This window comes from Crocuta crocuta, unplaced genomic scaffold (genome assembly GCF_008692635.1).
Source record: "Crocuta crocuta isolate KB4526 unplaced genomic scaffold, BGI_CrCroc_1.0 scaffold31, whole genome shotgun sequence".
Lineage (NCBI taxonomy): Eukaryota > Metazoa > Chordata > Mammalia > Carnivora > Hyaenidae > Crocuta > Crocuta crocuta.
The window spans coordinates 11,060,009-11,071,156 of record NW_027528362.1 but is presented as its reverse complement, the minus strand read 5'-3'; the positions used below and the strand labels follow the sequence as shown (position 1 = coordinate 11,071,156).

General features: G+C 43.8%; 1 protein-coding gene across 2 annotated transcripts; it reads left to right on the top strand.

Moving 5' to 3' along the window:
- Window positions 1–2,307: 2,307 nt before the first annotated feature.
- On the top strand, window positions 2,308–10,806 carry LIG4 (DNA ligase 4). 2 transcript variants are annotated; one of them, XM_077753904.1, is made up of 3 exons: window positions 2,308–2,603; window positions 2,980–3,149; window positions 5,998–10,806. In XM_077753904.1, the coding sequence occupies exons 2-3, from the start codon at window positions 3,136–3,138 to the stop codon at window positions 8,759–8,761; spliced, it is 2,778 nt and encodes a 925-aa protein (XP_077610030.1). In that variant the 5' UTR covers window positions 2,308–2,603; window positions 2,980–3,135; the 3' UTR covers window positions 8,762–10,806. The 2 variants fall into 2 exon arrangements, with proteins under 2 accessions (XP_077610030.1, XP_077610031.1); XM_077753905.1 differs by having other exon boundaries at window positions 2,966–3,149.
- Window positions 10,807–11,148: the final 342 nt, after the last annotated feature.

Here is an 11,148-nt window from a genome sequence, read left to right as displayed (position 1 = left end):
CGCAGTCGGGGGGGTGGGGGGGGGAAGTCCCCGGCGACGGTGGCCGGCACGGACAAGATACGTGGGAGCCTGGCCGCCGGCGCGCCGTGGGCCGCCCTACCCGGCGGCTTCTGGGCCTGGGGCCCCTGGAGGCCTCCAGCCCCTCATCGGAGGCCCCCAGCGTGAGTGTTGGTAACGCACCAGATCCGCCTTGGGGACCCAGTTCTAACCGCGTACACACAGCAGTATTCATTACATAAGAAAGTGTGTCTGCCTCATAGGCTTAGGAGGGGCGTTCCAGTGTGTTCCGGTAGTTAACTTAAAACGCATCCGTAACTCCCCGTTTCTGTTTTCTCCCATCCCAGCCCTCTCCTACCTCTATCGGAGTGGACCGGCACGGGCAGATGCAGGGCTTGTGACGCCCGAACCTGGGGAGATTTAGAGGGCCTTTTAAAGAAAAAGAATGCAAAATGGTCTTACTTTTGCACATTGTCCAAAAGCACAAGACCAGGGGAACGTGGCTAGAGCCCGGGGCCCGGGACGTGGCCACACAAAGAGCCCTTGAAGCCAGTGCTTCATTACCTTCCCTGCCCCTGGGCACCAAGTTGTACTAAATTGTTTATCTACAGATGTCTGACCCCCCTCTCTTGGTCATTCCCTATTCTCTGTAACTTATTTTATATATACAAAGAATCTTTCATGTTTAAAAACAAGACAAAAAAAAAAAAAAACCTTTATCCTGCCATCAGATGGAGAGGTCCCGGTCAAAGCCAGGCTCTCGATAATAGCTTCACGCTGTTTGTCACCTAACATATGGCAGGCACTAAGGTAGACTACTTACATAAATAAACTGATAATCACAGCAACTCTAGAAGGTACTTAATGAAAAACTCTTAATGATCTTTGAATCAGGCATAGAAAGGCTAACATATCACGGACTAGGATTTGAATCAGTTTGGAGTTTGGTTTCACAATCCGTGGCTCCTCTCTTACATCAGTAATACAAAGTGCAAACTCTGACATTGTGGGAGCTCAGTAGATGCTGCACAAGGTGCAAATTGTGCACAAATGGCCTTTGATAAGATGGACACTTGTGGGGGTCTGTTTCCAACCCTGTTGGGTGCTACTCCAAAATAAAGTGATAATTCAGTTGAAGAGTAGGTACAGGAATTATCATCAAGAGTATCATGTGACTTTTAAACTTCATAGCTGATTTCAGAGAAATATTTGGATAACTTAGGTGCATTAGACCCGCAAGGAAATTAATTCAATGTTGTTGGGCTAAGTGTAGCTCTGCTACAAACTAATACTGTGAATTAAATAAGCGTCAGTTTTGTAAAATGAGATTCTTGAACTTTAGACAACCGCTAAGGGCACTTAACAACTATAAAATGTTCTCAGAGTCCGTTGCAGCAAAATATCACTTTCTTAAAATATCACATCTTATAGCAACAGNCTTGATTCCCCATGAAAGAAGACAAACCAAAACAAAACCTTAGTAGAAATCAACAGTTCCTGGAACGTAAGGACTTTGTTTTCATCTCAATCTTGAATGCCTCGCACAATTACTATATTATGGTTGGTGCTCAGTAAACGTTTGCCAAATAGTTTTATTTTGAATCCTTGGACAGACACTAGAAGAATCCATACTTGATTTCTAGGCATGCAACTCTTTCCGTCTATATTATGAATTATAGATTATGTATTTTTATGAATTATGTATTATTTCTGTATTAAGAGACAAGAACTCATCAAAGTTGTACCATCGTGAGAAACGAATGGGAAAGGACAGCCTTCAGCAATTTTGCAAAAGCCTATTTTTCCACCTAAACGAAACGTCAGATGTTTGGGGAGGCAAGATGCCCTTTTCAATTATGGGCACTTTCACAACCAACCAAGGAGATGAGTATTGGTACCCCCGTTTACATACAGGGAGCAGAATCCTACGAAGCTGTCACTTGCTAGTGAGCAGGCCAAGGACAGGGAAGACTCGGGCTCACATTCCAGGTAAGGAGCCAGGACACAAAAGACCCCAGAGCTGTCTGGGGTCTCGCTCAGAGTCGAAACCCTCTCTCCTGGGTGGAGCGCTGGCGAAGAGCACCTGGGCTTTGGGAGACTAACTGGAGTTGTATTCGTGGTCACGCTGTCACCAGGCTCCCGGGAGACCTCGTGAGCCCGCAGGGCGGACCGGTGCCCGGCCCGAGCGTCACTGCGCGTGCGCACATCATCCCTGCGCCCCTCAGGGCCTGCGGACGCGACTGCGCCTGCGCACAGCTTCGGGATGACGTCAGGGTCTCCCGGGGCCGTAAGCGCGTTGGCGTCTGCGCCGGCAACAGCTGGTGGAACGGGCTCCGGCGGCCGCGGCTTCCGGTGTGGAGAACGCACCTGGGGCCTCGCGTCTGCGGGATGTTTGTGCGGCTGCGCGGCCCGGGAGGGGCGTCGGAGCCCCCGGAGCGAGCGGGGGTGGGGGACGTTTAGCGGACGGAGGCTGGGCGCGAGTGACCCGGCCGAGGGGACCATCGCGCGTCTTCTCCGTCCACCAATTGCTCGTGGTCGTTAATGTGTTTTTTCTCGTTTCGGGACAGAAAGTCTTTCGGCCCATCCGCCCCCGCGCGGAGCCACAGGTGAGGGTCGCGGGCCGCCCTGGCGACGGCGTGCGGTGGAAGCCGGGTCCTTGGTTCGGGCTTCTGGGTCTGGACCCGCACCCTTGGGACGCGGGAGGCGAGGGGCCTGCTTCCGGGAACCTGGCTGTGGTTGCGGACTGTCCGATTCTGGGGACCCCCGCCCCCCAGCCGGTGTGGATTTGCCCCGGATTCGTTGCGAGTTTTGTTTTTTTGGGATTTTTTTTGCGGGGCTGCGGGCGGGTGCCGGTGCAGTTGCAGGGAGATACCGTATCCTTGGAGCGAACGCCCGGTTTCTCTTCTCACATTTCGTCTTCTGTCAACCTCTTGGCTCATGCAGCCTTCTGGCTTTTTCCCTCACAAAGTTCTTTCTGCTTAGAGTCTCCCCAGGTAACCCAGGTGCTGGGAAGGCTGCTGTAAACCCGTGGTCTCACTGGGAAGCGCGTCTTCTTCTCAGGGGCCGCAGGAAGGAAACTTAAATGGTACCAGTCACTTTCTCTGCAATCAAGTAGCCCTGAATCATCACCTCCCCTGAATGCCACCTTGCAGGTATGTTTCCCTGTGTCGCTTTAGGATGATGGGCAGCAGCTGAATGGACCACGGGTCATTATTGTAATACTAACTGTATTCATTCTCTTGAAAGTTGCTGGTTCTTTAACAAGTGAAGCGTACCCCTCCCTTACTTCCTTAATATTTTGTAATATTTATATTTAAAATGTCACTTGCATCAACAGGTAGTATTGCACTAGCATTGATCAAGGATTTACCAGCTACCGACGACTGTGTTAAGCACCTTATGTAAATTATCTGATTTCATCCGCATGCTACCTTCTACAGTTATTAACCCCATTCTTCACTTAAGGACACTGACTCTCAGAGAAATTAAGTGGTTGCCCCATGTTCACACAGCTATTGAGTTTTGAGTCTAGAATAGAACTGAACTAGGGTTCAGTTTGAGCCTGAACCCTAGCCCCAAACCACAAGTCAGAAACACCAACTAACAACCCCAGAATCCAGAAGATAAAATTAGGGAACATGTAAAAGCAGGGGTACAATTTTAATAAGTATAAATATTTCAACTTGTTCATTTGCTGCTAATTTGAATCCGTGTCATATTTAGAGCAGTGTTTGGCCTACTTGTGTGTCCACACCGTTACCTAGATTTCAGTTGTTATCATTTGAGTCTTTGCCTGGAACTTGTTGAGGGAAGCTGAGACCAAGTAGAATATTGACAGATCAGAAACTGTACTCTCATCTTGTACATTCAAAGAACTACTTCTCAACATTCTTCATTTTATGCATCGTGTATGGATTGTAAATATAATTACCGGAAAGTACTGGCTTGAGGGAGCATGTTGTGCGAAGTAAGACCGTAAGCATGAGCAGGTGGTGCAGTCAGTTTATGCTGATGAGACACTCCGAGAGGAAGTAGTTACTGTCTGTATTCAGAGATAAAAGTCTCAGGAAAGTTGTCTCTCGGGTTTATTTCTTGGTCTTAACCGACCCAGTAGAAGTTGAGTTTGCTTTGTCAGGAATTGGACTGAGAAGTGGAGGCTTTTCCCTCAGAGGCCACCAGATGGCTGTTGTGGAACTTGCCCCGTGCAGTCAGAGCTGCTAAATGGTTGTGACCAGACTGAATCCCACCAGGCGTAGTGGGGCATGAACGTAATCAGCCCCTGGCATTTTCTCACGTGCTTTTCCGGGAACTCCGCTCTTGGTGTTCAGAAATGCATTCAGCAAACAAACCTACTACCTGCCAGGCTCCACGGACACAAATTACAGCTCCTGATCTAGTTAAGTGTGGTACCATCACCATAACCTGCCACGTGACTTCTGACGCTGGAGGTGAGGCCGTGTAGCCTGTACTGACGGTCTGTGTGCCTCGTTTGCTGCTGTGGGGGAATCTCCGGGTCTCGGAGATTGCAACAGAGCTCCCTCCTCCCTGTGAGGCTGCTCTGACTCCCCTGCCCTTCGAGGCTCGGTGGGGGATGTGCCAGGAGATGTCTGAAACCACAAAGCTAAAACATGGTTTCTATTCCCAGAACACGCATTTTGCATGAAGTCCTTTTTTTGGGGGGGGCGGGGGAGCACACGCACCCAAGAGGGGCAGAAGGAGAATCTTAAACGCACTCCATGCTCAGTGTGGAGCCTGACACGGGGCTGGATTCCACGACCCTGGGATCATGAACTGAGCCGAAACCAAGAGTTGGACTCTCAACCGACTGAGCCTCCCAGGTCCCCCTTCTTGAAGCGTTTTTTGGGAAAATTAGTTGATTTTAATGTTCTATAGTTTACATCATATAATAGCTCTGGTATCTTATAGGTTCTAATAGGACTTGTATGAATATTTAAAACTTCAAAGAAATTTCACACTTGTGAGTAAGCACTTTAGGAAATAGTCTAGACCCTAGCCCAGCAAGGTACTCTTTATTTTCTCTCTGACTTTAGAAGATACTTCAGTAGAAAACTCTGTCTCATGACAATTTACCTTTGTTAAAGCACTTAGCATTTTATAATTAGTTCCCATTATGCCCCCTTTTTCTTTACAGAGAGTCTGCTCTCTGAAGGCAGAAACAGCATGGTGCCTGGTGAATATGTGTCAGGGAATTGTTAGGGTAACAGGCACGAGAATACTAACAAAGAAATGTACTACAGGATTTAAATTTATGAAGCTAGAAGTAACTGTGATAAAATAGAGTTATAAGAGGTAGGTCAAATAAGGATTTCATGGGGGGGTTTTGAATATTCGAGTGATTGGGCAAAGCTAGTGGTGATGTGAACGGAAACACAAAAATAGGCTTTGTTTGGCAGAAAGAAGAAGGTGGCTGTTTTTTTGGGGGGTGGGGAGTTGGTTTTTTTGTTTTTGTTTGTTTTTGTTTTTTGTGAACTGCTACCTGTGTAGGAGTCCAAACTTCCTGCAGAGCCGAGTTCAATTCTATGAGCGAGTGATTTGTTAGAAACCTCTATTTCTGATGCTGTGTGGTAGTCTGACAGAAAAAGGGAAGAAATAAAAGGAAGGGCCTTACCTCCGAAGGCCAGAAATGAAATGCATTGAGCCTTTTTGTGTTCCTCGTGTGCTAAATAAGGAACGGCATAATTAACTCAATAGAAGTTGGAATTCAGGGAGAAAGACAGGGTAGTCCGTTTCAACATCGCTAATGTAGGGTGCGGGGCTGCTGACACTTTTGGTAATAAATACGGAACAGAATTGGAGTAAAATAGTTGATGTTCATTAAATGTAGAGATGGAAAAGAGATATAACATACAGCATTGATTCACTTTGAGTTTGCAAATGCTGATAAATCCTTATTATGAACGAAGCACTGTCTGTGAAGTCTTTACATTAAATATTTAGTTGAATATTTGACTTAAAGCTCTTCTCTTTTTGCCTTATTAGTCAAACCAGCACATTCACCGTCGCTTCTATGGCTTCCTCACAGACTCCACAGACTGTCGCGGCTCACGTTCCTTTCGCAGATTTGTGTTCCACGTTAGAACGAATACAGAGAAGTAAAGGACGTGCAGAAAAAATCAGACACTTCAGGGAATTTTTAGATTCTTGGAGACGATTTCACGATGCGCTTCATAAGAACCAAAAAGATGTCAGGGACTCTTTTTACCCAGCAATGAGACTTATTCTCCCTCAGCTCGAAAGAGAGAGAATGGCCTATGGAATCAAAGAAACCATGCTTGCTAAACTTTATATTGAATTGCTTAATTTACCCAGAGAAGGAAAAGATGCCCTCAAGCTGTTAAACTACAGGACGCCCACCGGAACGCGTGGTGACGCCGGGGACTTTGCGATGATTGCATATTTCGTGCTGAAACCAAGATGTTTGCAGAAAGGAAGTTTAACCATATGGCAGGTTAATGACCTTTTAGACTCCATCGCCAGCAATAATTCTGCCAGAAGAAAGGACCTGGTGAAAAAGAGCCTTCTTCAGCTGATCACTCAGAGTTCAGCCCTAGAACAAAAGTGGCTTATACGGATGATCGTGAAGGACTTGAAACTCGGCTTCAGTGAGCAGTCTGTGTTTTCCGTTTTCCACAATGATGCTGCCGAGTTGCATAATGTCACCACGGATCTTGAAAAGGTCTGCAGGCAACTGCACGACCCTTCGGTCGGACTCAGCGATATTTCTATCACTTTATTCTCTGCCTTTAAACCCATGCTGGCTGCCATCGCAAATATTGAGCGAATTGAGAAGGACATGAAACACCAGAGTTTCTACATTGAGACCAAGCTGGACGGTGAGCGTATGCAAATGCACAGGGACGGGGATGTGTATCGGTACTTCTCCCGGAACGGGTACAACTACACGGAACAGTTTGGAGATTCTCCACGGGAAGGCTCTCTGACACCGTTCATTCACGGTGCATTCAAGACGGACGTGCAGACCTGCATCCTGGATGGTGAGATGATGGCCTTCAACCCTGATACACAAACTTTTATGCAAAAGGGGACTAAGTTCGATATCAAAAGAATGGTGGAAGATTCTGAACTGCAGACTTGTTACTGCGTGTTTGATGTACTGATGATTAATAACAAAAAGCTAGGGCGTGAGACCCTGAAAAAGAGGTATGAAATTCTCACTAGTGTTTTTACACCAATACCGGGGAGGATAGACATAGTGCAAAAAACACAAGCTCAGACGAAGAAAGAAGTAATTGATGCCCTGAATGAAGCGATAGACAAAAGAGAAGAGGGAATCATGATCAAACATCCTCTATCCATTTACAAGCCAGACAAAAGAGGTGAAGGATGGTTAAAAATTAAACCAGAGTATGTGGATGGGCTGATGGACGAACTAGACATCTTAATTGTTGGGGGCTACTGGGGTACAGGTTCGCGGGGCGGAATGATGTCTCATTTTCTGTGTGCCGTAGCGGAAAAACCTCCTCCTGGTGAAAAACCCTCTGTGTTTCACACACTCTGTCGTGTCGGTTCAGGTTACACCATGAAAGAACTGTATGATCTGGGTTTGAAACTGGCCAAGCATTGGAAGCCTTTTCATAGAAAAGCTCCACCAAGTAGCATTTTGTGTGGAACGGAGAAGCCCGAGGTGTACATTGAACCTTGCAATTCCGTCATTGTTCAGATTAAAGCGACAGAGATCGTCTCCAGCGATATGTATAAAACTGGCTGCACGTTGCGTTTCCCCCGAATTGAAAAGATCAGAGAAGACAAAGAGTGGTACGAATGTACCACCCTGGATGACTTGGAACAACTTCGAGGGAAAGCATCTGGAAAGCTTGCGTCTAAACACCTTTTTGTCGCTGGCGATGAAGAACCACAGGAGAAGAGGCGGAAAGCTGCCCCAAAGATAAAGAAAGTTATTGGGATTATCGAGCATTTGAAAGCACCTAACCTTTCTAATGTAAACAAAGTTTCTAATATATTTGAAGACGTGGAGTTTTGTGTTATGAGCGGAACAGACAGCCATCCAAAGCCCGACCTGGAGAACAGACTTGCAGAATTCGGTGGTTATATAGTACAAAACCCAGGCCCGGACACCTACTGTGTGATTGCGGGGTCCGAGAACATCAGAGTGAAAAACATCATTTCTTCAGATAAACATGATGTTGTCAGGCCTGAGTGGCTGTTAGAGTGTTTTAGGACCAAACGCTGTGTGCCCTGGCAGCCTCGCTTTATGATTCATATGTGCCCATCGACAAGGGAGCATTTTGCCCATGAGTATGATCGTTATGGTGACAGTTACTTCACTGATGCAGATTTGAACCAACTGAAAGAAGTGTTCTCAGCAATGAAAAATTCCGGTGAACTAAGTCCTGGAGAAGTAGCTTCCGCGATTGCTAATTTAGAATATCGGTACTCCTGGGACCGCTCCCCGCTCAGTATGTTTCGACATCACATTATTTACTTGGACTTGTATGCTGTTATTAACGACGTGAGTACCAAAATCGAGGGGACAAGGTTAGCTTTCACAGCTTTGGAGCTTCGATTTCACGGAGCAAAAGTAGTTTCTAGTTTAGCTCAGGGAGTGTCCCACGTAATCATTGGGGAGGATCGTAGCCGTGTTGCAGATTTGAAAGCTTTTCGAAGAACTCTTAAGAGAAAGTTTAAGATCCTGCAACAAGATTGGGTCACTGATTCAATAGACAAGTCTGAGTTGCAAGAGGAAAATCAATACTTGGTTTAAAGCCAGCTTTTCTAGTGAGGAAGGCCTGTGATCTGTGTACTCATTGTAACAGGTGGTAAAGATAAAATGTTAAACTACATTTTGTTTTTATCCCTTAAAGTTTATGCTTAAATGGTATTAATAGAATAGGAAAACAATAATTTCAACTTTTGACATAGGTGAGACCCTGAATGGTCCAAAGCCAGAAAGAGAACATTCTTTTAGCAGTTTTGATGACTTAAAACCAAGATGAAATAAGCAGTTTAAGGAAGATGTGTTGATATAAAATCCCTATGGAAAGCTAGAATTTTGACTCCAATTTTAATAAATTCAGAAGCTTTTAGAGTCATTAAAAACACTGATCTAAATGGATTTTCTGGAGTCAAATAAAAATTTTAATAGTTTTTATATAATAAAGTATTATAAAAAAGAATTGTTATAATCAGACTTATAAAAATATGTCTTTTAAATTGAAGGCTAAAATTCTTTTAAGTGTAAAATGTTGTAAACAAATTTGTTTTTTAAGGTTAAGGGCAAGCTCATGAATAAAACCTGTTATTGATGGCATTACGTAAATTAGGGGAAATTGAGTGAGACTCGGTGGTCTAAAAACTTAGAATCAATTTGATTGAACGAAGCTTACCATTTTAAAAGTACTTGGCCCACATTTGTTGTTTCTCTAAAATAGAGCATGTTTCAATGTTTTTATGTGAACTTTAGCATAAATAGTATTCGCAAAGAGTGATTTTCCTAGATATAATCCACTGAGTACATGTCAAAATAGCATATGTGTTGGGACTTTCATTACAGAGAGGTTCATTGCTTTGACTGTTTAAAATGATTTTTATCCTTAGATTATTTAAAGTCAGTATGTATAATATATATTGTGTCTGGATTTATATACCAAAGTTTGGAATACAGTGTATTCATTTTGAAAAATATTTTTTCATGACACTTTTGAAACGTTTGAAATATGGAACCCAAGGAACTGTGTGTTAGATTATTTGTAAGTAGTTTGAAATTTTATTGAAATAGTAGAATGTAATTTTATTGCTTAATTTAAATAAAATATTTAATATGCTATTGAAATCTATGATGTATTGATTTATTATTAATTAATTATTTTATTTTGAGAGAAAGCACGAGCTTGAGCCAGAGAGGGGGAGAGAAGGAATCCCAAGCAGGCTCCGTGTTGTCAGCACAGAGCCCGATGCCAGGCTCCAGCTCAGGAACTGTGAGATCATATGCCCTGAGGCGAAATCAAGACTGACATGCTTAACTGACTGAGCCACCCAGGCACCTGTGTGATGTATTTATTTTAAGACAATTTGTAATAGTTATTTCAATCAGATCAGATACTATGGTACCTATAATTTTTGATTCAAATCAGGTTCCTGTTTGAGGTCCTTTGTGTTTCACATTATTGAATGAACTTTATTAGAAATTTAAACTTGAAGAGCCTGGGTGGCTCAGTTGGGTGAGCATCCAACTTTGGCTCAGATAGTGATCTCACGGTTTGTGGGTTTGAGCCCTGTGTCAGGCTCTGTGCTGACAGCTCAGAGCCTGGAGCTGTTTCGGATTCTGTGTTTCCCCCTCTCTCTGCACCTCCTGTACTCACACTCGTTCACTCTCTCAAAAAAAAAAAAAAAATTAAAAGGTGATTTTTAAAAAAATTTAAACTTGTGTATTTTTATAATAGCTATTGAGAAAAACTACAACATATATCACGGTGAGTGCAGTGGAGAAAAAAACACGTAATTTTACCACCAAAGATAACAGCATTCACTGTTTCAGGTTTTTGACGGTAAGGGAAGTATAAAATACATATTTACAGTGTAACAGAAAAGCATAAAACTATAATGCTTTATTTGATCAGCTTTTTTCAGTGATAGAATTTACAGGCAGGTCACTAAAATATATATACATCACGTTAAATTGTTGCATACTATTCCATTGAATGTAATGTATTCAGCTAGCCCATTATTGTTCAATTTCTAGGTTATGTGACCTGGCCACCTTTTTGTTTTCCTAACGAACATTGTAATAAGTTTGTATTGCAGACTGTGTATTCTAGTCCTGTTTGTTTCTTTTTTAAAATTTTTTTAAAATGTTTGTTTATTTGTGAGAGAGAGAGAGACAGAAAGTGAGTGGGGGAGGGGCAGAGAGAGGGAGACACAGAATCCAAAGCAGGCTCCAGGCTCTGAGCTGTCAGCACAGTGGGGCTCAAACTCACAAACCGCGAGATCATGATCTGAGCTGAGGTTGGACACTTTACCAGCTGAGCCACCTAGGTGCCCCTAGTCCTGTTTGTTTCTTATACATTCTTAGAATGGAATTGCTGATTCAGTTACATATTTTTTAGTAAATGGATACACACTTCAAAAACATGGCAAAATGCCTTTCTAGAT